The sequence below is a fragment of the Galendromus occidentalis genome, unplaced genomic scaffold, assembly GCF_000255335.2.
Source record: "Galendromus occidentalis unplaced genomic scaffold, Mocc_1.1 scf7180000077453, whole genome shotgun sequence".
Classification (NCBI taxonomy): Eukaryota; Metazoa; Arthropoda; class Arachnida; order Mesostigmata; family Phytoseiidae; genus Galendromus; species Galendromus occidentalis.
Genome location: NW_003805441.1, coordinates 457575 through 485372, shown reverse-complemented (window position 1 = coordinate 485372; position 27798 = coordinate 457575). Strand labels below are relative to the sequence as shown.

The 27798-nt window shown below is 52.8% G+C and overlaps 3 protein-coding genes across 4 annotated transcripts; 1 reads left to right on the top strand and 2 right to left on the bottom strand.

Moving 5' to 3' along the window:
- The first annotated feature begins 1179 nt into the window (after positions 1–1179).
- Positions 1180–11567, top strand: Cat (Catalase). 2 transcript variants are annotated; one of them, XM_018639767.1, is made up of 5 exons: positions 1180–1276; positions 7323–7385; positions 8313–8443; positions 8578–9883; positions 11423–11567. In XM_018639767.1, exons 2-5 carry the CDS (start codon positions 7323–7325, stop codon positions 11438–11440), a joined length of 1518 nt encoding a protein of 505 aa, XP_018495283.1. In that variant the 5' UTR covers positions 1180–1276; the 3' UTR covers positions 11441–11567. The 2 variants fall into 2 exon arrangements, with proteins under 2 accessions (XP_018495283.1, XP_018495282.1); XM_018639766.1 differs by lacking the exon at positions 11423–11567 and having other exon boundaries at positions 8578–10003.
- A 5303-nt stretch (positions 11568–16870) lies between these two features.
- LOC108864332 (cuticle protein 10.6-like) lies at positions 16871–17415 on the bottom strand. The gene is made up of 2 exons (XM_018639754.1): positions 17407–17415; positions 16871–17323 (listed from the first exon to the last, which is right to left on the bottom strand). The coding sequence occupies exons 1-2, from the start codon at positions 17413–17415 to the stop codon at positions 16871–16873; spliced, it is 462 nt and encodes a 153-aa protein (XP_018495270.1).
- A 3752-nt stretch (positions 17416–21167) lies between these two features.
- Positions 21168–27663, bottom strand: LOC100908274 (probable nucleoporin Nup58). Its single transcript, XM_029111630.1, has 5 exons — positions 27634–27663; positions 26991–27523; positions 21631–21888; positions 21417–21546; positions 21168–21362 (listed from the first exon to the last, which is right to left on the bottom strand). Exons 1-5 carry the CDS (start codon positions 27640–27642, stop codon positions 21168–21170), a joined length of 1125 nt encoding a protein of 374 aa, XP_028967463.1. The 5' UTR covers positions 27643–27663.
- Between the last annotated feature and the right edge of the window lie 135 nt (positions 27664–27798).

Here is a 27798-nt window from a genome sequence, read left to right as displayed (position 1 = left end):
ATTTTAAAAGTTCAATCTGGTGAGGAGGTTCTCGTGGGGAGGCCGCCAGGCTCCCACAATGGTTCCCGATCCAATCGAGATTCATCGGAATGGAGACTCCGCTCAGAACCGCGGGGAGCTTCGATCGGTGCGGATGGTGCCGCGGATAAATGGCACTCACTGCCCCCGATCCAGTATGCCGAATATGAGGAGTGAGAGGCATACCGTACTCAGATTCTGACCCACGCGACGGGTAACACCTATTCAAAGCCTACCGCGCGTGGAACGTCCTGGACAAACGCGCCTTCAAGCAACCGGAGTCCGTGAACCCAGTCCTGCAAAGTCTGTTCCGTAGTTTCACTCCCATGTCGAGACCTTGCCTGACCGGAGACAACCTCCCCTCCACGTTTCATACGGATTCCTCCGGAGCTTTCCGCGAGGGTTTCCGAGAGAGGTCCTTGTCGGCGGGGGGAGAGGGGTGAAGAAGGGTCCAAGGCTTGAACTCCAAGCCCTCTTCAAGGGTACTTTACTAGGTGCCCCAATCTACTCAAAAGTGAGCAGGGAAGAGGACGTCGAGATTTCATAAAATCGTATACGACTAGAAAATTGCGAAATTCGGGGTGAATTTGGAGGTTACGAGTTTCCGGAAGAGGGACTCCCAATTTGATCCTCCGCTCCATGGCTTCAGAGGTGTGTGGAGCTGGGAGACTCCGGATCGGAAATCAGCTGCTGCTGAGGGTCTCAGCCGGACCACAAATATACCCTCATCCCATCGTCGGTCCGCTTTGTCATGAGAGCCACTACGGCTAGAACGTTAAAACGACGTGATTTCGACGTCATAATCAGCAGTCTGGACTCCGACCCAGGCAGCTGATGCTTCCATCGTGATTTCTTGATCCTTGAGTGAATTTCCTGGAATTTAGAATATCCCTTCCTCCCGATTCCGACATCACCGACAGACTAGGAGCAATGCTCCCTCTCAATTACTCGAGCAACCGCCCCGATTGTTCTTCTGGCTAACTATGTCAGGACATGCGAGAGGTTTTTTTTCGATCGCTGGCCAGTGAGAATCACCGAGTGCTCACTCAGTCAGTATTATTGTCTGGGTGACCGCTCGCTACCGCCGCGCCACGGCTATCACGTCGTGATTCCGGAGAGAGGGGCGCAGTCCCTCTCTCTTGCCTGTGACAACGCTGTCAAAGCAGTGCCGTGTCTGCGGGCGCACGATATTCGGCGCTATAACGTTCGCGTCATCGAAGCGGCAAGCAAGTGCAGCGACTACTCCGACGAAAGAAAGGTGAGTTGCTCAGCAACTTTCTCGCCGCCGCTCGAGAGCCTTCCATCGGCCAAAATCAAAATCTAATCTCTCGCCGCGGAGTCGAACGATGGATCTGCTGCGCCGCTGCGGCGGCACCGCTTGGAAAACAACAACAGCGGTGGATGCTTCGCGTAAATAATTCAGCTTTTCAAGAAGCATTGATCCGCGTGTCGGTGGTGAAGTAAATCTCCCTCGCTCCCGATATCGGTCTGTTGCTGATCGTGCATGCCACGGCCCCCAGAGCTGGCTGGCTGGCAGCCTTCCAGCATAAGGCTCGTTCCTCTACGGACGAGGAAAACCCTCAAAACTACGACGGCGGCGACGGCATCGTTTCCACCGGCCGGCGAAGAGCGGCTGACGGGTCTGCCGATCCCGAACGAATCACTGGGCAGAAGAATCAGCGGACGATTAGATTTTGAAATGTCTCGTTCGTTTGCGAGCGTTCATCTATGGAGGAGTCCTACCTTAGGCGAACTTTGCATTCTCATTCCATTCCGCTATGAGTGCTCGTCAGATATTTCCCGGGCTGCCAGAAAAGAAAGTCCGTCTGTGTGCCGCGAACACTGGTCGCGCTGTGTACTTCGTTCGAGGCGTACCCAGAAAGAGAAAATGAAGATTCGCGGACGAGAGCTCTGGTTCATCGACCCTGCGTTGCTTTTTCCCGGACGGCGCACAGATAACAAAGTCTCCGCGAATGTATGCCACTACTTTCTGACTGTCTGGGACCCTTGCCGGTTTGACCGTATACCAGAGTTTCTGAACTCTTCCCAGACGTCCCCATCCGTCCATGGTTCGATCCCGCAGGTGAATGGGGCAACATCGGAGTCACAATGTTAGGCATTCGATGTGATCGAAGCGGGAAAGTCGTTTGACGTCTTCAAGGAAGGAAAACCTGAACATTTGCATGGTGCGAACGAAATTTCCGCGGCCTCCTCTACATTGATAGATAACTTTCTTGTTTATCGAAAATAATCGCAACGACGATGAGTGAATACCCGTCTGCCGAGAGGTCTGTTTCCTCACCTCGAATCGATGCCAGATGGGGCGTCAAATTTTGTGCGTTCCCAAGATTCTTGGATACTTTGTCTCCCCAAATGGGCTACCTGGGGTGTAAGCATGGAACGTATCGTGGGGTGGAGGATGTTTCAAAAACTCGAGGAAGCGTCTCGTTTTGAGCGGAGCTCTTAGAAGCTACCCCATGCTTTTGGTATGGTCCGCGATGAGATTGAAACACTAGTATCGTAGAGACGGAAAGCGAATGGAGACGCAAGAAACGGCGAACGGTGGGCGTGGCCAGCCATTTCTTCTCAGTCGATTTGCTAGCCTGTTGACAATTCGGGATAATAGTCCATTCGAGTGAGCGATTGAAGCACTGCTATCCGAATGAGCAATGCAGCCGACGTTGCGGCATTCGCTTCGGCTCCGGTCGATCGTCAACCAGTTTGACCGCTGAAATTCGCCGGCTGGCAGCTTCGAGTGACACAGCATATTTTTTCCCGCGAGAGTGGATCAAACGTATCGCTAACAGGTCGGTGAGAGCTCACGGAGATAAAACATCGAAACTGATGGAATCATTATTCGGCGCTTGATTTTCGGCCAACAAACCCGTTGGCTCGATCCGAAGGATCCGCGTATCTAAATCTAGTGTACGCGATGATCAACGTTTCTGGTTTTCATACGAATCCAAGGTTATTCAAGCCCGCCGATTGACGGAGAGAGCCAACCATCGTCCGGTTGGACGTGAGCTTCACTTTCGGAGTGATGAGAGATGAAGAAAGTGACAGACCACGTCGTCATATGACGCCATCGTACTCGTCGGGAAGGGGGTACGGTCCATATTTGTTCTGCCTGATCCTGCCCTCATGACGTCACCTTGAGAACTGAGAATTCTCATGGTGGGCTCATTAGCATTCGGGGATTGTTCCGCGAACGAAAATCCTCATGCTATTGGAAAACTCATCTTATACTGAGGGAAATTTCGATAATACGTGCTCGAGGTTTCCTTCAATTTGAATTAGAATGGCATACGATGCTCCGAAGCTCACTGACGAGGTAAACTACAAGAGTTCGATCGGAGAACAAAAATACATTGCGACGTGGGAGACGAACTCTCTCACGCGTGGGGGAATCTGGATTCCTCCTCTTTATTCGGAAGACAACGACAGAGCTGTACACTCGAGAGACTTATCGATGGCCTGCGACACGATTCGGGGACTAGACCTTGTCAAGACTTCCGAGGTTTTTCCACTGTAATGTCGTACGGTGCAATCGCTGTTCGGCTCTTCTGTCAACGACGTGCTCGGACTCGTGGCTTGACGGTTCCATTGCAAGCATGCTTTTCCTCCTTGCTGGTTTCAGTGTATCTGAGAGAGCGTTCGGGTTCGCGACTGCTTCTTTTTCTTGCGGTAGCATAGAGTCTCGGACATAGGACAGCAATTTCCAGACCAGTCCTCTGTTCGGCAGTGGGGGCAGAAGCTGACTCCGACGAGCGCACTCTGTCAACTTCAGGTCACCGTCTCTCGTTGATGAGATATGGGAGGGAGCAGAGCGCTGATCGGCAAGAAAAATTGAATAGCAATGCTCCGCGCCGAAAAGTGATTCCGTGAAATAGTTTCGCTTATCACGAGGCTCAAAGACGTTGCTCAGAAAATTGATATCAACCTTCACCGGTATGTCAGATCGGCTGCGGGCTCTTCCGCCCACGTCGATTTTCGCGACGTCGTCGTGAGGGGAGTCGAGGAGTTGGGTCGAATTGAGAGTCCCCCGGAATCAATCGATACCGTACTCCACTTCTCACTTGTATGGATGGTTCGGCGTCGGGTGCCGGGGTGCGTCGCGTTTTTCTGAAGCAGAGGCCTCATGAAACTGGTTCTGCCGAGCGACAGTACGTGGCAACTAGACCAGCGAGCGAGCCGATCAAACCGCCAGAAATGTGGCGGAAAAATCACATCGAGCTTGGTTGAAGCTGGATTCCGACCGTCAGCTGCATCGTATACTCGGCCCACTTGAAAAGTTCTTCCATCGGAGCTTAGGATGGGGATTCATCTCTAACTCCCACGGTGCCGAGGAGTACGACCTACGCAGGTATCCAGCGGCATCGACAGGAATCTGGGTAATTCTGGGAAAACTTGAAGCTGTACCCCAGTCGGCGTATCCTCGGACCGGTATCGTGGAATACCGGTCGGATCCCTAGGATGACAAAAAATGACGCAGCAGTTTTTCCGTCGATGAATGGACGGGATATTACCGTCGAGCTTCTCGGAGGAATCGACACCGAAGCAGTCTATCACCGCTATCGATAGTTTTCAGAAGCCCACTTTTTCTTCTGAGAGACGGAATTTTCCCTCCAGGCGCTCTGTTACTCTAGCTGAGAAAGTATTCCGGCTCGTGACTGCTCTTTAGCTCTAAATGGATCGCTCGGCTTACGACTGCGTAAAGTTCATGCGACCACTCTCAAATCTTGGATTCCGCGCCGTACTTCTCCCCGGAATGAGAGCCGTGGAGTAAATATTTGGTTTCGAGAACTTTATAAGTACTAGTAGCAGCGCCGGATATGGCCTTTGGGTGAAACGGAATATTCAGTGCTCGTCGACTTGCCTGGCAATACGCCGGACCGGCCAGCGTGTCGCTTGGGCAACGACTAGTGACTCACAATGCACAATTGGCGGGGAGTCATGCGAGCGTTCATACAGAAAACCGGAGAGGAACACGAGTCACTCAATGCATGAAGGAAACAGTTGGTTTGGGGCAGCACTCGATTGGAGCGACTGCGATAGTCTTTTTCGGTACATGGGAAACGTTTGCGCTCGTCTGGAGCTGAAATTGTGTCTATATCATTTCGGCTCAATTTGTCATTCTGGCAACGATCTCCGAGTTTTGCTCTCCGGATCGAAGCGGAATGCTGAAGCCATTTCCCGAACGAGAGAAGCGTTCAGCAACTCTAGTGCCAACGTTCCTCTCCTTCGTGATGAGCAGCTCTCGATCGGTGGAAGGATTTCGCAAGAGCAGGAGATGGTGGGTCCGCGTCCGCATTCCCAAGCTCGGCCTCAAATGCTCCTCGCCCCCGACCTGTTTGGAGGGCTTTCGGTTCGGGAGTTACGTACCGGCGCTCGGTCGGCCCTGACTCCCGAGAGTACGAATTCCCTGACGGGAATCTCTGTTTCTTCACGGTATCAAATCCTTCCGAACGGATTACGGAGAATATGGGTGGCTTTTGATTCAAGTTTTGAATAACTCATCACCGAGCCACCTTCTGAGCAATGCGACATCAGCGTGCTCTGTAAGCGTCGAATTGACATCACGAGGTGACCTCTCCTGGAAGATTCCTCATGTTGTCGGATATGTGGCTTCTAAGGAGGATCGCAGACTCGTTTTTGAGATCCAAGACCATGATTTTCATTAGCTCTAGCACCACCAGTGAAGAAATAGTTGAGAATTCGGGATCGAGCTATTTTCGTCGTTTTTGTGCAGCAAGGATGACTTGTCGAGCTCCCAGGGAAGGCATCATTCGAGATTTTGATGATCATTCATTATCAATAATCGTGAAGCTGTCGAATTCGCTCACAGAGCGTCCTAGCTCCATGCATAGGTGAGCGAGTGTTCCTCCAAGGAATTCCAAAGCCTTCCGAAGATAAGCCGTTGTTTCAATCGGGTCTCCGATGCCAATCATCGATAGAATATCGAATCACATCTCTCAATCCCATCGAGACGCTTTGTCGAAGCAATGTCGTCTGCGCTGTCAGCCGGATCGAGCTGCAATGTTTGATACTGAGCCAGAAGAGCAGGATGTTGTTTCACTTCGGATTCGGTAATGGGTCGACTCAGAGCAGTGAGGATAATTCTGTGAGCGCTCGATTCATTTAGATTCGTTGAATATTTTCTTCTGTTCGTGAGCGTTGGCTTCGCGCCATGCAGAATTTCTCGACTCGTTTATCGTCACGCAAAACAGACGAGGGAACTTATCTTCGCCAAGAGCAAATCGCATGGGAGCCAGTCGGGAAATGAGGACGGGGAAAACACGATCGAAAGGCACACCACGGAATTGTCTCCGAAGTGCTTCCATTGAGTCGGGAGCGCCGGTTCGCCCGCGGTGTGAGAATGACTCGAGAGAATCCTGAGCTTCCGATTGATATCGACACGTCTGGAGTGGAATAGATCCACTCGATGGGGAGTCGTTCCGCGATTCTCCCTCTTTTCGATATTGTCATAGACATTCCCGAATATTAAATGCTCGAGGTCAATGGGAGGCGTTCGCCTGGCTCATGTCTGATATTTGTCACGTAACCTGCGATGCTCTAGCGGGTACACGTAGCCGCTGGAAGGACGAGCTGCCGGACGATCGGGGGGTTCTGGGAGGGGAAAGGGGGAGCCGGTTTCGTTCAGGCTGGCACGTTTGACCCAATTCTTGAAGAGGGTCTAGGACGTTCCGGAGGGCTCTGTCGCAACCTACGTAATTGATCTCTCGACGCGTTGTGAGATAAGACGTCACGGAACAATGTGAGAGTTTGGCCGTGCCGAATGGCTTGACCGGGATGCTCGTTTCCACTAAGCAGCTCTTCGAGACGAACCCCCGCTCTCTCTGACATTCTCCGGCTTTCTATAGTACATATACGGCCGAGAAGAATCTCTGCATCTATTCGATTCTGGGTTGGACTCCGGATGTCGAACGTCCTCAGAGGCGTCGACGACGATATTTTGTGATACCACCGATCGCCGAATTTTGAATCGGAGCCAACTTACGCTAAATCAGTGTGCGGTTCCGCGTGATTTATCATCGCGATTCCTCGAGGCTCCGACAACTACTACTATAATGGGAGCGATCCTGCCATCGGAAGCGTCCGGGCTCCGGCTGCCGTACCGGGGAGGATTCGTAATTTCTCGAGATCCCGACGTGGAGACTGACGAGAGAATCTTCTTCAGGATCTGCTCGTGCGATGCCGAGTTTACGAGCTGTGCCCATTCTTCCCCCGACCTGGGATATTCCGAGCGACCCCTGGTTTAATGGAATTTCCTTTTCTCTTTCCAGATGGCCTCCCGAGACAAGTGCACGGATCAGCTTAAGGAATTCAAGGCTTGTCCCTCCAGCGAGGTGATTATTTTTCTTATACATTATACGGCCTAGACAGCTGGATGCCGAGTGCATGATTTTATAGCTTTCAATCTGCTCCCCGCTCCATTCCGAGCGTTCTGGATACTTCCTAGCCCCTTCGACGGAGTCCTCTTGGAGCCAGATGCAACATATGAAAATTCTGTCCGAGGTTCGAGAGGATTCTGGGAATCAGGATTCGCGCGTCGATATCAGTCGGAATTCAGAGGAACCGCGCGGGACCCGTCTCGGGGAGCGGCGGCTGTTCGCACTGTTTGGGTCAGGGAATGCGGGAGATTCCGCACGAGGACTCGCTGTCGACGGAGTCGTTGACGAGAGCCCCGAAAATAGGAGGAAAAAGAGACGGAAGGACGGAAGGATGTTGCGCCTCGCAGAGCTTTGCAGTCGGATCGCAATATCGTGTCGGATGATATCGTCGGAACATGGCAAATAGACCGACATAGACAGCAAACAGTGGGTGCATCGAAAGATGTATGGGTTGCCTCTTGCCCAGAGAGTAGGCTTGGCGTTGTTGGCTGCTGTCGTCCTTAGTGACGAGCCAAGTGTCCTGGCAAGGACTCCGGCGAGGACTGCTTTCAGTCGGCCATCGGGGGACGAGCTCTTGCCGTGGCTTCAATGAGGAACAGCCCCAATTGTGCGAGTACTGCATTCAATGCAATCGTTATTGAATGGTGGCCCGTTCTCTCGAGCTCGACCTCTTTGTCCGTGTCTCTTCCCGCACGGCGAGCCAGACGCTAGACAACAACCACGCTACATGCCGTGATCTCTTCCTAATTGAGACTTATCTGCGAGAGCCGCACCCTCATCCGATGGGAGTTCGTGAGAGCGTGAAGCTCCCACTTGCGTCACGTCTCTGTCCCAGAGCTCTATCTTCTCCACGTATTTTCAAACGAAGCTTCCCGATTGCAGAAAGAATGCCAGTTGACCACCGGTCACGGTTGTCCCATCGGCGACAAACTCAACATCCAAACGGCTGGAAAGCGTGGCCCGGCTCTGCTCCAGGACAACCATTTCATCGATGAAATCGCTCATTTTGACAGGTGAGGGACGAAGAGTCACATACAAGTCACGAACACAGTGGCTCTTTCCAACATTTCGCAAACGGATCCGTCACATATTTGAGAATGGGGGAAGGGGAAAATCATCTGGACTTAGGTAATCTCGATTTTTCCAGGGAACGCATCCCCGAGCGCGTGGTACACGCTAAGGGAGCCGGCGCTTTCGGTTACTTCGAGGTCACTCACGATATCACGAAGTACACTAAGGCCAAGGTGTTCTCGAAAGTCGGAAAGAGAACTCCCCTCGCCGTACGATTCTCCACCGTCGGGGGTGAATCCGGCTCGGCCGACACCGTCCGTGATCCTCGAGGATACGCTGTGAAGTTCTACACCGAAGAAGGGAACTGGGATATCGTCGGGAACAACACGCCCGTCTTCTTCATCCGGGATCCGTTCCTCTTCCCTAACTTCATCCACACGCAGAAGAGGAACCCCCGCACCCACTGCAAGGACCCCGACATGTTCTGGGACTTCATCGCCCTCCGACCCGAGACCACCCACCAGGTCCTGATTCTGTTCTCCGACCGGGGCATCCCCGACGGATACCGTCACATGAACGGCTACGGCTCGCACACGTTCAAGTTCGTCAACGACAAGGACGAGTTCTTCTACTGCAAGTTCCACTACAAGACCGACCAAGGAATCAAGAACTTGCCCGTCGACAAAGCCGCTGACCTCGCCGGCAACGATCCCGACTACTCGATCAGGGACCTCTACAACGCCATCGAGGGCGGCAAGCCTCCGTCATGGACTCTTTACGTGCAGATCATGACCCCTGAGCAGGCCGAGAAGTACGAGTTCAATCCCTTCGACTTGACGAAGGTCTGGTCCCACGCCCAGTACCCTCTCATCCCCGTGGGTAAGATCGTCCTCGACCGCAACCCCACGAACTACTTTGCCGAAGTCGAGCAGATCGCTTTCTCTCCGGCCAATCTGGTTCCCGGGATCGAGACCAGCCCCGACAAGGTCCTCCAAGGACGTCTGTTCTCGTACAACGACACCCACCGTCATCGTCTCGGAGCCAACTACCTCCAGATCCCCGTCAACTGCCCCTACGCCACCCGCGTGCGTAACACTCAGCGTGACGGTCCGATGTGCATCAACGGAAACCAGGGCGCCGCCCCCAACTACCACCCGAACTCGTTCGGCAGCCTCGCCTGCGATCCCCAGTACAAGGAACACTTCAGCAACAAGTTCGTCTCGGCTGATATCGACCGTTGGAATTCCGAGGATGAAGACAACTTCACCCAGCCCGGAATTTTCTACAAGATGTTGTCCGAAGCCGAGCGGGATCGTCTCTCGTCCAACATTGCGGGTTCGCTGAAGGACGCCCAGGAGTTCATTCAACAACGTGCCATCAAGAACTTCACATCGGCTCATCCTGAGCTCGGGGCCGCCGTTCAGGCCAAGGTCAAGGCTTTCGTAAGTGGAACCAATTCTTTATCGGAACGATGGATTTCTTCTCCTGTTTGGGATATCTTCTCCTAATATCGAAAGGTTCAGGGTGACCGGTCATGGTTCAAGGTGAAGGTATTTCGCGACGTCCCGCGTTTGAGTCGCTTATCGCATCTGACTCTCGATGGCTCTCACGGTTGGGTGTGCCTAGAACCAGAGCTGGGGTCGATGCGAATTCCCCTCAGATATCGACGTCATGGGGTTGCCGAACTAACAACTTGCTGAATATCCGGAAAATTCAAGAAATCCGAAAATTCAATATTGTCGATGACACGTTGCATGCTGTGTGCGTACGTGCTGCTAATCTAACAGTAGTTTTGTCCCGTTCCTTAGGCCAACAAGATTTGATATTCGGAGAGTTCCCTTCCCCGCACACCACCCCCGGTTCCCCACACTTGAATTCCTCCTCCCTCCATTCCGCTCCTCGAAGCCTTCCCTCGCGTCCTGTTAACAGCTCCATCGGTTCGGTCGCGCTGCATTCGGAGAACGGCTCGCTCGAAGATTCCGAAGGGTCCCCGATGGACACAGACCAAATGGTTCCTGTACATCTGGAGGCTACTTCCATGTCTCCACCTCCGATCGAATCGCTCGCCGTTGGTGAGAAAGCCTCACTAGCTGACCGTTCCGCTCGTGAAAAGTCCAGCGCTGCGAATCAGCAGAGCGCTTCGCGCGTCCAATCGCAATCTCTATGCACACCGAACGTTGTGTCGTCTCTATGTTCCCCTCTTTGGCCTTTCCGATGAGCGGTGGTCCGCCCCTTTGTGATAATAATGATCAGTCGATGTGGTAGATTGGGAACTTTAAGGAAGTTGTGCGATTCAAAGCTAACATTCACGATATGAAACCGGTTGGTTCGAAGCGTCGCAACAAATGCACTGTGATCCTCTGTGTACTCCGTTCTGTGTGCTCCGTCCTCTGTGTGAATGTGGGCTCGACCGTCCACGTAACGTCCTTCGACAACGGTCTGCAGGTACGTCCCTGACCCATTCGGGAGCTTTCTGGGTGAATGAGCTACCGGCCGGAAGAGCGCGACCTGGCTCTTTCATTTGCTGCTTATTCGTCTCTGTGGATAAACTTATTCCCAGACCTGAGTTAATCCCGCCTGTTAAAGCACCATGTACCCTTGGTAACTTGGATCTTGGGTCTCCGTGATGGACTCCTCTCTGAAATTTCGCGGATCGGTTTGCGGTTTCTTTGTTCCCAACTGTCTGTTTCACGTCCGGCTTCGGTGAAGGCAAGCGTCGTATTTATCGGATGGAGAATCGTGAATTGGCGGAAGATCTCATCAGCGGCTTCGCCGGCTCGCTATAAAGCAAAGCCCGCTACAAGTATACGTTCCCTCCTCGATTTAGCAACCGATGTCAATTCAATGCTCCACAGGGCTTGATGATACAGCGCAGTGACTTATTAGAGCGCAGGCTTCTACTCGCGTGGAGCTTGCGTCCTCTTCGATTCCGATGGGAGAACCTTCGCGAGTACATCTAAAAAAGCTCTTCCGTTTTCCAGGAGAAGGCTAAACTGTAGACGGTGTACTGTTGACGTCGTATATCCGTTTAGAACGGAGGATTCTACAGCTCGAGAACTACGGATACGATAACCAGAGGTGTGCGGAACTCTCAACGTATAATAAAAACGAAAACATTCCTCCTAAATCCGTTGTCTCATTCTTCCACCGAAGGGGCTTCCGTGCGTTTGCAGGTGCGCGGTGGGGAACTTCTCGAGGAGAAGCACTGCAAATTTGAATAAGGAGGGCAGGTTAGAGGCCGAATTGAGGGTTCGATATCACGGTAGCCACTGTTGTCCATTCATTTGGGGGAAATCACTCTGAATACAGATCGCTCCCCCTTCCGTGACTTTTCACGCAACCCGATGCCAACAATCTGGGCGAGTCTCCATCCGATTTTTTCCGACTCGAGGTATTCGACGTCGAGAGACCGATTGCATGAGCTGGATCAATATGTGTGGCTCATCCCTCCCTCTTCCTGACGACTCACGTCAGTCAATCTGCGACTCAATAAACAACACAAATCTTCGCGAGCGGAGCCGTTCTTCTCGGACTCGAACTCGGTCTCGGAGACACATCAGAGGGGCGTGCTCATGAATTCGGAACTAGAACAGCTCAGAGATGCTGTGAATCGTTCGGTAACAGAACGAATCAAGCACTGCGAGCGCGCTTAGCGCTCCGCGCCACGAAACGAGAGAAGAGGCCTGCTTCCGTCTGGCGATTCTGTACCGGGACAGTCAGCGATCACGCCCTCGGTATACTCTCCCGCCCCGACCGACGGGAATAATGGAATAGAGTGGGGAATAATCTCGGCCCGTGGAAAACTATCTCAACCCTGGAGTCTGCGCCTGTTGATGCTTCTTCGTACGATGTCTTCCACCGCATGAATTCCGCTTATCCTGGCCCAACCGTGGCCGCTGCTCCAGACGGCTGTAGAATGTTCCTCCACGGGAGAGCATCCCGGGTCGGATAATCATGTCACGGATTCCCTTGCCCCGCTCACTCGGGCTCTGTCCTGATGGGACCTCTGGTGTCGGGATAGGGCTCCCGATTTCTCCACGCAGCCCTGTGATTTCGGAGTCGTCAGCTTCAATCGCTATCTCCCTCATTATATGTTTCCCAGGTAAACCTACTCTTGTCGGAGCGGACTCTCCTCGGAAGGGGTCGTGTTCCAAGCATGGATCACACATGTTCTCAAACACGTACATTTCATCAATGGCAGTTCAACTGCTTTCAATAGAGTTTCACGGGACGGTCGCGAACAGAAGAATCATAGGTCTGTCCGATCGTCAAGGGGGGAGCCAATTATTAAGGGCAAGAAGTTTTAAAACACGGCGTTTCAGGCGGGTTTCGTCAGCGACCGTGGAAATTCGTCCTTTCTGGAATCACTCACGCATCAAGGAATTCCTTAATATAAACGAGCGTATGGACAACATGGAATTTTCATTGTCGGGCTCCCCAAGTCCAGCAGAGTGGTGGATGCAGTGTTGTATAATTATCGTTTCGATCATGCTGCCGATGCGCTTGATAATCCCTCGCTTATCCTCCTCCCAGACTCGCTCCGCCGCTTATTTGATTCGTGGAGCGCACATTTGAATAAAGATGTCCACACAGACGGAGTCCCGCCTACATGAAAGGAATGTCCTTCGGAGACTAACGGAACCCCTCATCGAAGATCAGACAAGCGCTCAAAGATGCTTTCTGGATAGGTATTGTTCCAGCCCGTGGTCAGATTCGACCATTGTTATCCGTCTGATTCATTGTTTCGCTGACGTCCCTCGATTGAACTTTCACAGCTAAACACGTCGGATCGTCGCGTCATGTCGGCCATTTCAGGAGCGCGATACTGGCAGCGATCACTTACCGGACTGAGGTGTCCGATGGGCTTGAGAACACTATCGGAAGCTCACCGGGTGCCAAGCCGATGAATGAGTCGGACTAAGAGCTCCTCCCGGAGAGACGTCTCCCCTCTCCTCCGATCGTGCGAAGCCCTAATCGATGCTCAGAATCGTTTCCATAAGGACGAAAAAGGCAAACTCGGAATGAGATGTCAGAACCTTCCTCGATTTTCGTTCCGTACAGGACGGTATCGGATGCTTCCTGTTCGAGAAGTTGAGACAGAGGCTCTGAACGCATTTGCTTCCGTTTTCTGTGGCCCACCTTGACTTTGACAGAATCCCTGGTCAGAATTGCGTCAGTCGGCTGTTATCACGAGCGTTATTGCCGATAGCCAATACGAACGCTACTATTTGCGCCCGAAGAATAAACCACGCATCTATCGGGCGAAAGTCGATTCGTTCGTTTCGGTCACTCGGAGGTACCGAGGGCCGGATCCGTGTGCACTTCAACGTCAATATTCCTCCGAGTTCTTGGTCTCCCGTGAGCTGAACGATCGCTTGAAGGTTGAGGAGGCTGGAGAAAGGCAAAGCGAGTGTCTTAGAGGGGTCAAGAACGATCCCGAAAAGCAAGGAAGGAGACGATTCGTAACTTTCTGCCGAGTTTGTCTCCGAATAAGTTCCTGAGCTAATAAGCAGGGCGTTTATAGCCATCGAAGACTAAGAATTCGGCAATGAGGAGATAGTACTAGTCTCGAATGCTCCTATCAATCACGGACATGGCTCGCGGTGTCTTCGCTTTAATGAATAAGCGATTGGCTTTCATCAAGACATGGCACGAGGCATGATTACTTCGCACAGAATATTCCGAGGGAGATTTCTAGGGTACACGGGAGCGCTTGGTGGAGGAAAAAGACTGCAAAGAATACTGTTGCCGGAGACGACCTTCACCGATTTTCTGGAGTTCCGCAAACAATGGCGGATGCCTTGCGCTTTGTTCTGTGCAGAATCCACTTGACTCCCATGCTTGCCGAAATTCAAGACATTTGGTCATTCTGGGCGTAATTGCACGTTTCATCGTCCCACCGTTGGCGCTTTCTCAGCGGAAGGGACTCCTGTATAATACTGGAAGCGATGGTTTCTCTACGGCTCATCAAGGTACTTCACAGGATTGCCAATTTAATTGAGTTTCAGTCCAAATCGATGCACGATACACAGGGAGTCTTACTACAAGAGTCGGCCCCATGTGGTGACTCGCTCGTTGCTGGACATTCACGACCAGGAATCGACCGTGCATAATCCGCGATCCTGGCATGGTCGTAAGTAAGTTTCCCTCGACTGCGATTCCAATATCGGTTCCCGGCTCGCATGTCTTAGCGAATAAAGTTTGCGCATGAGGAGAGAACGAGAGCAGCGGCGACCTTGGCGATTCCGTCGAGGGCGCCAAGGTAAGCTCTGTCCCCAGGTCCGACAACGGGAGCGGCAGCACCCTCAGCGACACCGACGAGGCGGCGAAGGCGGATCCGTAAGCAAGTCCGGAAGCAGTAGCAGCGATCGGCGCACCATAAACGGGAGCTACTTGGGAGGCCACGACGGGGGGAGGAAACACCTTGCCCACGGGAGCACCATATCCAAGACCAACGATGGGGGCAGCTCCGCCTCGGCGACGGGAGCGGCTACGTCTTCGAAAGCGATAGCAGGGGCAGCGATAGCTCCGAGGCCTCCGATAGCCCGGCGTCAGCCGCGACAGCGGAAACGACGAGGAGGGCGGCTTTCTGGAAGAATATGCAGTAACCTCAAGGGAAAGTCTCAAGAGCTCGGAGCCCATCAGATGCAAAGAGAACCCACAGCGAACTTCTTCCTTGATGTTTCGAAAGGGAGTCCCACACCACAAATACAATTCCAGTGTTCCTGTGGGCTTTCGGCTCTTTGCGGTCTCTCGCTCGATTCTGTTCGTCGGGGCCGCTACCTCTCACGTTTTGTTCCCGGCCCCCATAGATTCCATGATGACTATACGGTATATCGCAGATCGACGCTCAGAACTCGTGGATTTTTTTCTCCGGAACTCGTGGAGTTTTCAGGATGCGAAGATCCTAGAGTTTTGCTCATTCCACGCTGCGGGAACTCGGCAAAAAAGCAAATCTTACACCAGCCCGAAGTTGACCGTTCACAGAACACGGAAAGATATTGGAGTCCTAGAGGGGTGTGTACGCTCTATATTGCGGGTGTGAGTTTCTGCCCCTACCGAGATCTACGAGGCCATCCCCCAGAACATTCGCTACGGTTTCGATAGATCCGCGGAAATGTACAGCGCCGGTTAAGTCCAAGGGGCACGACACTCCCACAGCACTGAGGATGATACCGCCAATGAAGATCACCGCTCCCCCTCCCCGTTGTCCTACAGGTGCTCAACCTTAAGACAGTGTAAGCGATGGGGGTTGTCACCGTCGCGGCTTCTGCTGGTCCACCCAAACTGCATCTGCTTCCGATGTAATCCCATCGCAGAACGGATCCACTCGCTGACCTCGACACCTGGGACCCTTCCGTATTTGAGAAGTGTGCTGGGATGTATCGAATCTCGACCCTTGGCAGCTCTAAGATCGATCAGGACTGTCAAGGTTAGACCAGTTCGGTACTTCTTTAATATCTGAGTAAGTTCAAGGTTGAGTGCTGAATGTGGCGGAGAGGTGGAGCTGAGGCACCCTCTTCCTCCTATGCGGTCATATCACACAATGAAAGAAGGACAGATACTCTATGTATCCCGGTACTAGCCTTCAGCGACCGCCCCGCTCATCGGGAGAATGGGAACTCTTGGGCTCCGAGGAGCCAGCCCGGAATGGGACCCGGAAGGAGAATATCTACTCGCTATGCGTTTCAGCCGACTCCCTGTGTGCTTGGGGCTGTTCGATGGACTCTAGCTGCATGAATGGTGCAGTCGTTGAGAGAGTCATGGACCTCACCAGATCGTCAGGCAAAAGCTCCAACGCCGGACCTCCTCCCAAGCGGCACCGAGACTCGCTGCCCGAGGAGAAGCCACACAGGTCGGGTTTTCGGGAGATTTTATGCCTCTTCTTTCCCTCGCTCCTTGAGCGATGCTTCTCGTACGGACGCGGCAATGGTGATGCTCGGGAGCCTTCCGGCAGGCTCACATCGACCGCGCCTAGTCAAGGGTTCCGAGGGAATAATATCAATATTACCATACCGGTCGAGAACACACTGATTTCTAGAGGTATTGATATCATACTCGTCGATCTCTGCGGATGACCTCTCGCTCCGTCATCTATTGGGAATTTCGGATTTGATCGCGGAGCAGACCCTGCCTACTTCTTGGGGAAACGAAATCCAGCTCCAGTAGTCTGGCAGGATTCGCTGTAGTTCGATGAAATAGATCGGTCCGTGTGAGGCTGAAGAGAGATGTGAGCAGCCTCCAAGCTCTTCCGGAATGGAGGGCCGGACCTTCCGAGTGCTAGTGGTCTGTCTGATCCTCACGCTGAGCCTGTGCAAGTCAAAATTCTTTTTTCACTAAGGCACTTCCAGCCGCCCGAGTTTTATTTTCGACGTAGACATTTTCTCGAATTTACAACCCTACTTAGGGTGTCTCATAAATACATCAGTTTAGTAGTAGGCCTTGGCGACCGGGGCGGCTCCGTAGCCGTATCCGTAAGCGGGAGCAGCGATGGCGTGTCCGTAAGCGGGAGCAGCGATGGCGTGTCCGTAAGCGGGGGCAGCGAGAGCGTGTCCGTAAGCGGGAGCGGCGATGGCGTGTCCGTAAGCGGGAGCGGCGACGACGGTCTTAGCGATGGGGGCAGCGACAGCAACGGGGGCAGCGAGGTGCTTGGTCACGGTAGAGTACGAGGAGACAACGGGGGCGGCAGCGACCTTAGCGATGGGGGCAGCGTAGCCGTATCCGTAAGCGGGAGCAGCGATGGCGGCTCCATAAGCAGGGGCGGCGAGAGCGGCTCCGTAGCCGTATCCGTAAGCGGGGGCAGCGTAGGCGGCTCCGTAGGCGGGGGCGGCGATGGCTCCAGCCTGAGCTCCAGCAACAGCGGCGACGAGGACGGCGACCTTCTGCAACAGGCGAAGAAAATCAAACTTAGATCCTACGAGTCCTTCTCCTCACGGCAACGATTCGACGTATTCCGGGAACTCACAGCGAACATGTTTGATGTTTTCAGTTTCTTACTGTGACGAGACTGAAGCTTGTCTTTCCTTTTATACGGTTCACTTGCCCCTTGCCCAAAGCAACTGGTCATAGAGCGCTCACAGAAAACGTATTGTACTTGGGAACAGGACACATCCACACAGAAACGCTCAACACTCAGCGTGACCGTGAGATCACTCCGAGTGAGAGAATCAGTGTCTTTCATTAAACGATCATCGCATCATTCTCAAGTGCCAAATTTGATATTTTCATCGAGGCTGATGATTATCCGATGCTAGATAATGCTGGACTTGCCAACCGACGGGGAGCAGCATTTCGAATGAGTGAAGTTGATTGCTGTGAATCGAATCCCTTAATTTCTCCATTCGGCGTTGGACAGACTCGGGAGGATTGTCTCCCGCACCATCGATCGATCACAGCTGCGTTGATGAGAAGAATTCGGAGGCAGAAGCTCTTAGCTTGTCCATGACTTCGATTGATGGGGATTGCTCCCGTGAGAGCTTTTGCGGGATCAGGGAAGGGCGACCCCACTCCATTCTAAAAGCTGGATTCGGTGACTTCTGTGTTCGATCGTTCCGTAAGATCATTATCGACCCGCTCTGATCGGTTCGCGCCGTATATTGTCAATGCAGACTCGTTGGAGAAGACGGATTCTGCGAAATGGGACAAATTGCGGACTTTCGCTGCGTCCCTCCCGGTCAGAGGTTGAGAGATGAGTTGGCCGTTCCTGCAGCCTCCCCACGCCTTTCTGGCCTCTGAGAATTTGATTTTCGTCGGATGTCCGATCTCCCTTGTGTTGGACCGGACGAATGTTCGTAGTTCTCTCACATGGATGAATTCTCGGAGCTAGAATCGTCGAAGCCTGGATCTCGGAACTTCTCCGAAACTCGCGGCGAGATTATGTATCAAAGTTCGAAACCCCACTCTAAACGCTCCACCCTAGTCGTCTTCAAGAGACCACACGGTAAGTCCTGAAATCTTACTCAGGTGCTCCGGAGAAGCGGATTCGGGCATTCAGAATATTCTCGGACGAGAGGAATGGGTCAGTCGAACTTATTCCGTCAAAATCTTTCTTTATATCGCCATCAATCACGCGCATTAATTGCTCGACCTGTCTGACCACCGCGGCAGTCGTCGCATGGAGCGCCGATGCTTGATCGAAGCCTTGCTCGACGTGAAGCCGCAGGATCCGTTGCGACCTCGAACCAGCCGAAGTTCTTTTCATGACCAAAGAACACCGTCTGGTTACCGCCAGACACGGGGTGCTTTGTTCCATACACACAACAAAGAAAATCGAACGGAAATAATTTGCATAATCATTCCCTTAAAGCAAAATTGCTTTACGGCCGCTTCAATGAAAACTAACAGAATCGAGCGATGATTACGTAAAATAGACATCTGCCGCGACATGACGACAGTGGACTTCGCTGGTCTTTCTGATCGCGTCAGAGAAGACAGCCCATCGGAACGATGACGGCATGAGTCAGTCCCAAGTGGGCGAGGATATGAATTTAAATCGGGCGCCCGCTGAACAACCTTCAGGTGTTTCCGCTTGACCAGCGAATGCCTGTCGAGTGAGCCCAGCGATCAAGCAGTCGTAGGCGCCGGCGTCGAGCTGTCCTTTAGGCCGCACCCCTCCGCTGCGGACGGATTGTCGGTTCTACCGGACGACTGTGTCTGCCTCCGAATCCTGCAAAAATATCAATCCTTTCAATCAGATCCCTGTCGTTGACTTGGAGCAGCAAGCGAGAAGATTGACGACCAAACTTCTGACTGCCTGACCTACACGCCCCGTGCGATCTATTAATTAAACACTGATCACAACTCTTCGTCCCGACACCTCCCACCGTATCATTCCCCTGTGGCAAGGCTTCCGATGCTCCAGTCGACTTGACAGTTCGCGCTGACATGTCAAATACCTGGATGCCCTTGATGCGTAACCTAAGCAAGATCCACCAATTATCCATGTAGAAGTCTCGCGGTTTCACCTGAGGGAATCCTACCCATGACCGTCTAATCAGGTGACGCATTCCCCACAACTAGACTTCAATCTGGTCGACTTATCGGTGTAGGCGAAGCCATTAGCAGTCTCGATGGGATGCCGGAAACTTTGAGCTCTTCGCCTCTCGCAGAACTCCGCCACCTTATCGCCGTGGCGAGCTTGGCTTACACATCAGCCGTGGATGCATGGTGGCTTCACCTGATGATGCTCTTTTTTTCTCACACTGGAATAGGCCATGCTGCCTGCCTAGGATTCTATCGCATAACGCTTGCCCTGTGAAGAATCAAGAGGGGTGACATGGAGGCGCCGCACTGGGATGGACTGCGGGGTTTTCGTCCTGTTCAATCTGAATGCTTTCGGCGAGCTTTTCGAGACTCGCTTCGAGGCCGGAAGTAATTCTAATGCTTATCAAGCTTGCGCGACTCACTCCCTTACGCGAAGATTACAAAGTCCAGCCATCTACTGGCGCATCGAACATGGACAGTTCGGCATTTGATCTCCAAATGATCGTTCCAATCCGGTACGCGGAATGTACATACAACAGCGAGTCCAGTGTCCAGATCATCCCGATTCCCGGAGCCTATTCTAAAATACTGGCCAGGTAGGAAACGTAGGATCTTCCAAGCTGGTGGATAGGAAATGCATCGATTAAATCCGAGAATATTATCTCCACGCTAAGAATGATGAAGCCCATTGAAATGATGCGTCGCATCGGTCCATTGTATCGTGTGCTCGATCGGATGAACTGCAGGAAGTTCCGATTCGCGAGGGTCCAGTTTAGGGAGGATCGGCGCGAAATGCTCCGGTCCTTGCGAGTTTAGGGTGAGCAGTGTTTCCTCGCTTGGGTGATCGAGACCAGGAAGTGAGCTCGTCGGAATCTTCCACAGCAGAGGAGATCTCAACTCCATACCGCCTTTTCGAATTTCTCACATCTCCCTCGATTTCCGTCGCCAACCCGCCGCGGACTGATAAGTGCTGTGATCATTCTTGGAAGAGATCTTCTGGGATCGCAGAATTACTTGAATGAATTTGAATGGCTCATTGTATCAACTCCATGTATCACATCGAGCACTGTGACTTAAACTTCGTCCGACTTTGTTTCGGGCGCGGGAGGAAATCGCAGAATTGAAGTAGCATGCTGGATGATTTCTGCACTGATTGCACAGTAGTCCGCCTCCTTCGATAATCACGACGCGGGCCGCCGAAAGGACGGAACCCACACGAAAGCCTGTCGGCTTCTGACAGTGTCTCGCCCGATGCCGTCATCTCACAACGTGATAACATACTGACCGAAGGATTCCAATCTGGCTCGATACATCCACCATTCATTGGAATAACACTGTTTTTAAGACTGCTCAAGGGCAGTTCCGCTCGGTTCGTTTAGAATTTTGTCTCGACTTCCGATGTTTTTCACCTCGTTTTGCAATCATTTAATGTTGCGGAGAATTAGCAGGTTGGTGCCGTGTCTATGTCACTTCTCGATTCGATGGGCCTATGTGCCGGCTTCGATGGTGGGCGATTTTCTAAACAGCACCATTGGATTCTGCTATGTTGGGGCGTGTAAGTCGGAAAGAAAAAATTCAAAATGCAATGTCGCTAATTCCGTATCAGGTCTGAGCAACGAGAGCGGAGCCTGACCGGGAATAACGTCGTATCTGTCTCGAGCAAGGTGTAAAAGAACACATGGCTTCATATCTTTTGTTCTTGGCTTTCATTTAAATAGGGCAGTCTTTTATCACAGTTTTTGCTTAGTAGATCTTGTTGATTCCGTACGCGGGGGCGGCATAGGCGCCAGCGTACGCGGGAGCGGCATAGGCGGCACCGTAAGCGGGAGCGGCATAGGCGGCACCGTAAGCGGGAGCGGCATAGGCGGCACCATAGACGGGGGCAGCTACCTTGGCAACGGGAGCAGCGAGGGCGGCACCGTAAACGGGAGCGGCAACCTTAGCGATTGGAGCAGCAGCGATGTGCTTGGTGACAGTGGAGTAGGATGAGACAACGGGGGCAGCAGCAACCTTAGCGACGGGGGCGGCGAGAGCGGCTCCGTAGCCGAGACCGTAGCCCGGGGCGGCATAGGAAGAGAGAACGGGGGCAGCAACGACCTTAGCGACGGGAGCAGCGAAGGCAGCACCGTAGGCGGGAGCAGCGAAGGCAGCACCGTAAGCGGGAGCAGCAATGGCGGGGCCGTAAACGGGAGCGGCAACCTTAGCGATGGGAGCGGCAGCGACGTGTTTCGTGACGGTCGAGTAGGAGGACACTACCGGAGCGGCGGCGACCTTGGCGACTGGAGCTCCGTATGCGAGACCGTAAGCGGGAGCGGCGAGAGGTGCGCCGTAAGCGGGGGCAGCGAGGGCAGCTCCGTAAGCGGGAGCAGCGATAGCGGCTCCGTACCCGACGGCTCCGGCGTGAGCTCCAGCCACGGCGGCGACGACAACGGCGACCTTCTGTAAAACAATGATATCTATATAGCTGTTGGAGAATCTTGGACGACTCAGGAGTTCAGGAGGGTGGATTCGGCCGGAGTTTGAGGATTGCTATGAATATTCCGGTGATGCTTACAGCGAACATGGTTATTTTTGGCGTATTTAGCGAAGTCTGCTCGTGCTCCGAGCTTGCCGCTCTTTTATACTGTGATGTGACGTCTGTTTGCCCTGCGGCTTTCACCTTCTCCAATCGGCTATGGGAGAGTTCACAGAAAAACGTCGTTTATCAAAAACACAACCCTTCTAGAACGAGGAGGCGAGCGACATTTTCTGATCGCTTCAACCCCCGGAGTCGCCTCATGGGTGATTTCGATCATGAACATCGCGGATTGTGCGATTGGAACGGAATCAGCACCAAAACTGATACCCGACACCTTATGGCGAACGAATCCGTTCCATGAACGAATCTTCATTCATGAAATGGAGATGACTCCACAGTATTTCACCAATAATTTCTCTTTGTCTTGAGGAACATCTGCCCGGACTGTTAGTATAATACTCGAAAGGAATCGGCTCGACATAGCTCCTTCGAGAATTTTTCGTCAGGGGAGGAAAGGGACTCGAAGGAGCGGGGCTCTGTTTTTCATGGGTGACCCTCGTCCCAGACCCGGACTCCTACTCACCCACGGAGCTGGAAATGGAAGTCTCTCGAGGCAGAGCGTGCCGAGAACCCATAGAGTTCTACCGAAAAATTGCAATGTTCGACTGCCGTTGGCGAAGCTAGCCGAAGTGCGCCCAGGGAGGATGTGAGGATTCCGCCCCGTATCTGAAGCGTGTTCGTCAAAGTATGCACCCTTATCCCCCGAGGATTCATGGTTTTCCGATTAATTCCATCAAAATGACGCCGCTCGACGGGGATCTCCTCGAGAAATAGCCGTTCTTTTTGGTGCAGAAGTCCTTGCGGTCCCGGGAACCTGCGCCAGGTTGACTGCCCTGGTTCGCCCACCTTCCCACATCCCCCTTAGCTTCGCCACCGTCGATTACGAATGCTGTACGCTATGCCGGATCGAAGAGTGATTCGCCGCCACAGAATAATTATTCTGCTTCCTTCAATGAGTGGGGCAATCATTTCTGCCGAATTCAGTGTAATTTCCGCATCTATTCTCATCGTCGTTCAGCTCATAGACTGTCTTACATCAGATTCTTAATGGCCACATCGTGAGCGAATCTGCGGTACTGACAGTCACGGACAGATTGAATCCACATCGAGAGTCCGACCATGGGACGAAGAATGCGAAAAATATTATGAGTTTGGAGAGTCCGCTCTTCAGGACAAGAAACGCGAGAAATTATACTTTTTGGAGCTTGAATATTCTCGGAGCGTAGACTCAACGCATCTGAGTGAATAGGCAGCCGGATCCTGTCGTACGCCACGGATTCTCCTAGCAGTGAAGGATCCAGAAGCAGGAACGCTTGGATGATCCCCTCTTCCCAGATTTCGTCCGCCTAAACTCAAGATGCCGGGATGAGGCTCTGGCTAAGGTAGCCTTGTACCTCGATTCGTAGGCGCCGCGCTGCGCCTCAAGTCCCCCCTTGGAATGGACGAGTCTCTCCTCAATCTCTCCTGAGTTCGCGGAGGGGCGATGCAACCGTGCGACGAGGAGTCCGTTGGAAGGTTTTGAGAAGTTTGCGGTCAGACGCAATTCATTGCAAACGGTGAGTTCCCCAAGCGCAAGGGGCTGAATCGACACAGACCTGAGGTGTATTCTGGACGGCTACCGAAGACAAGAATCAGATTCCACGGAAAAATTCATTCATCATCATACATTCAGCATTCCCTCCTTGTCTCAGGCTCATTGTCCATCACATATCACATCCAAGGCTTAGTATATCTTCCCGTAAGCGATACCGCCATAGGCAGCTACGGGGCTAGCAACTTTGACTACCTTAGTCACGAGATTGATTGCTTCTGCGATTTTCTCGGGAAGCACGGAGTCCGCGGAGTCAAAGAATTCGATAACCTACAGCGTACATTCCGTTATAGGCTCCTGTGTGGAAACAAATGTATTTCTCGGACAAATTGCACCATTCTACGTGAAATCGTCGCATCCCCCAACGAAGGAAAAAAAAGGACGCGAGAGAAGGCACTTGAATGCCGCCCCGTGTCACCGTCGCTTCACTGCTGATGTATATGAAGGCGCCCCGCGATCTAGGCCCTGTTATTTATGTTGGTACATGCCATGGACGAGTGAATGATTGAATGGGTTCGGCGATGTCTCCCTCTTGGAATAATTCAAGATCGGAGAGATTTGATATTCATTTTTCGAGCGAACACAGAAAGCCACTATTTGGAATGAAACTCTCGACCTCCTTCATATGTAGCTCAGCTCCCACGGTCGTTCGTACAAGTCGCGTACATAGTTGCAGAATCTCCCGGAAAGCCTGACGCCATCTCGGCTCTTCTCTGGGATCCTCAGTTTCCGCTTGATCGATTCATCCCACCCGACGCAGGGTACCCCGATTGACCGTAACGATGATGTATCCATCGATGTGTACGATGGAGAGCTTCGTCGCTGGAACGGTGATGCGCGACTCTGATCGACCGTCTGCAATGAGGCAGCATCCCGACGATATGATTGGTTTAAGGATTTCAGGCGGCGAACACTCCGCCAACCTGTCCCAATGCGATCTCTGTTAATGAGCCTCGAATGAACACAGCCATACCCGCGGGCATCGAACGGTTTTCTGATGAGCAGGCCCCCATTGTCTATGAGGAGCGGATACTGCATTGGCCCCGGTCGTTCTCCTCCCTGCTTCCGGGGTACGTTTCACACAGACTTCCATCTGATGGTTTTTGCTGTCCGTCATTCGCTCATACTTCTGGGCAGCCTTTCAGATCAAAAAGTGTTGCAGCGCGATTATTAACAATGAAGTCTTGATTCCGAAGTGAACGAGGAGAAAGAAAAATCACTGTGTGCCCCGCCGCTATCGCATGATCTGAACAACTCACAGGCGAGCTGCCAGAGAATCATTGCACCACGTTCCCCACCCCCAACGTCAGTCAGCTGAGAGCTTCCCCGTGTGCCTCCACCCTTACATGCCGCAAAGCGACGGAAGCTCCTCGTGAGGTTTCTGTATCGATGCTTGATCGTTCCTGACTAGATGGAACATTCAGCATCGAGTTCGCGCACTCGGATTCCCTGCACTTGGGACCGTTCGGAATACATATCCCAAAGTCCACCTCGGCGTGCTCGCGATACTTAGGCTCGCCTCCGCTCCGAAGCCGTCATGCGTTTCGATCAGGATCAAGCTCTAGTCTGTGGGACGTGCTTTCGGAAACACTGGACCTCAGAGCAGCGCGAAATAGGATTAACCGATTTCGATTTGAGATCGGATCGAGCTGTGAATATTTCTGCATCACTCGGAGGAAATTATTCGACGTTCTGTCAAGCTGTCTTCGAGGAACTCGCTCAAGATCGACGGAGTCGATTGACAAACGAGTTTCCAAGTAGGCACTGATTTCGAGCGGAACCAATGACGAGACAGCCACCGTCGGTCAAAGGTTGTAAGGAGCGACATACGGGCGCAATCGGAAGTGTCTGGGTCGAGAAAGCCTTTGAGAGTTCATTCCATTCGTCAAACCAGCTCCGATGTGGACCTCCATGAGAAGTTCTGAGATGTCATTGAACTTGAGCTTATCCAATATAGGACGACTCGTAGAGAACTTCCCCCCTTACGAGTCGGCAACTGGCCGAGCTCATCCAACCCGGAGAATTCGCCGTTCCCATCTCATATCCCCACTGTGCGTAGTTTTCAACCCAGCGTCGAGTGAGAAATAAGCTCCACCGATCACTCTATGACACCCCATCGAGAGCATCGTTGGTTGTCGCTGCGGGCCTGTTTGAATTTTCGATACACATGCCGTCATTCGTTGTCATGAACGGCTGAGGCTGAAGCAGCGGCCGGGGCCACAATGTGTCTGCTGAATGAGGCGTTTCTGACGTTCACAGAATAAATTACGAACTCTGTAGCAGTCTTGATTGCTTCATGGAGTTGTTGGCAGCAGTCCACACATGGATCCTAATGTTGTCTCCTCAATTCTCTCACACGAGCCCCAAAGTACTCGTTCCTTCGAAGCCTCTCATGTGTGTCATGTATCATGTATCACCGATACACATATTCGCCAGCCGGTAGGACGAGCGCGATTGCGCCAGCAGCCACAGACACCACCCAGATAAATCCTCGCAGCGAGTGAAAAATCACCCATGGAGTCGACGTTTCCCTGGATCGTGGATACGGAAGAGCTGAAGAGAAGGCCTAACCGCTGAGCTCCCCGTCTTCCAGGCGGCTCCTGCTCCCGGCTACGATAGATTTGGCAAGCCGAGTGCGAGATTAGCGGAAATAGATCTCAACAGACGCCACGGTCCCAGAAAATGGATAAGGGCAAAGCACCCCGGCGTGGTAGATAGAGTTCGATCCCGAACTGTCAAAATGTGCGGTGCCCATACTGAACGCAAGGTGTGATTAAGAAATGCCCTTGTCGATACAAATGTGCCTCTACTCGCTACTCGCCTCCCTCCGGCTCAACTCAGGACGCCCAATGTGCTCCCTCGTCGAGAGCTAGGCTCCGATTTTGGTCACCCATGGATTTGGAAATCTATCCCGCTGCACGCGAGATGACATCGAGACAAGTGCTGGGTTCCTCCAGGATCCCCCTCGCTCTACGCATGACTCAGCTGGCCAACCGGCAAGTTCTCGCACGGTACGACTTGATTGCAGTCAATACATGCATGCCTATCATGTGCAAACTGCTTTGGCCTCTCGGCTATCGGTCGGAGAGCTAGACGCGGAACGCCGCTATCGGATTCGCAATGCAAATAGCGGTTTCCTCCTTGCGTAATTCAACGAGAAATGCACCGATAGCTCTTGATTCTAGATCATGCCTGCTTTATTTCGTTACAACGATTGATTCGAACACATAAATATTTTTACATCTATGGTTTATCACAGTCGGTATCTAGTAAACTTTGCCGTATCCGATGGCTCCGTAAGAGGCCACGGGAGCACCGTACGAGGAGATGACGGGAGAGGCAGCAACTTTGGCGACAGGGGCGGCGAGAGAGCCGTAGCCGAGTCCGTAGGCGGGGCAGCGTAAGCAGCTCCGTAGGCGGGGCAGCGTAAGCAGCTCCGTAGGCGGGGGCGGCGTAAGCAGCTCCATAAACGGGGGCGGCAACCTTAGCGATGGGAGCAGCAGCAACGTGCTTGGTGACGGTGGAGTAGGAAGAGACGACGGGAGCGGCAGCAACCTTGGCCACAGGGGCTCCGTAGCCGAGACCGTAAGCCGGGGCGGCGTACGAGGAAAGAACGGGAGCAGCGGCGACCTTAGCAACAGGAGCGGAAAGAGCCGCTCCGTATCCGAGACCGTAGGCTGGGGCAGCGTACGAGGAGAAGACAGGAGCAGCGGCTACCTTGGCAGCACCGTATCCGAGACCGTAGGCCGGGGCGGCGTAAGCAGATCCGTAAGCGGGAGCAGCGTAAGCAGCTCCGTAGGCGGGGGCGGCGTAAGCAGCTCCGTAAGCGGGCGCGGCGTAAGCAGCGCCATAGGCGGGGGCAGCGACAGCTGCTCCGTATCCGACGGCTCCAGCAGAAGCTCCAGCGACAGCGGCGGCGACGACAGCGATCTTTGGAGGGGGAACGATTAGACAAATATTCGAATCGTGGAAAAGAAAAAAGAAAATCCTCAACCACAGAGAGCACAAATCAACTCTGAACACAAATGAGAGCAACTCACGGCGAACATGTTGTCAGATTTGTTTTGAGTATGAGTATATTTCCGTTGACCGATATCGTTTTATATGAATTTAGATCAAGAAAATCCATTGGAAAGGAGAAAAATAAGCGCCCTTCGGTTTTAGTCTTGCCAACTTCACCGTGTGTGGGAACGCGCCTCTAGCGA

Bases quoted from the DNA above. Each gene is read 5' to 3' on its own strand.
- Cat (XM_018639766.1), top strand. From the start codon at position 7,323: ATGGCCTCCCGAGACAAGTGCACGGATCAGCTTAAGGAATTCAAGGCT. The intron at 7,386-8,312 runs GTGATTATTTTT...TCCCGATTGCAG, and splicing joins AGGCTTGTCCCTCCAGCGAG to AAAGAATGCCAGTTGACCAC. The intron at 8,444-8,577 runs GTGAGGGACGAA...CGATTTTTCCAG, and splicing joins GAAATCGCTCATTTTGACAG to GGAACGCATCCCCGAGCGCG.
- LOC100908274 (XM_029111630.1), bottom strand. The intron at 21,889-26,990 runs GCCCCGCCTACG...ATTCTCCAACAG, and splicing joins CCTACGGAGCTGCTTACGCT to CTATATAGATATCATTGTTT. The intron at 21,547-21,630 runs CGCTAAGGTTGC...CGCCTACGGTGC, and splicing joins CACGTCGCTGCCGCTCCCAT to TGCCTTCGCTGCTCCCGTCG.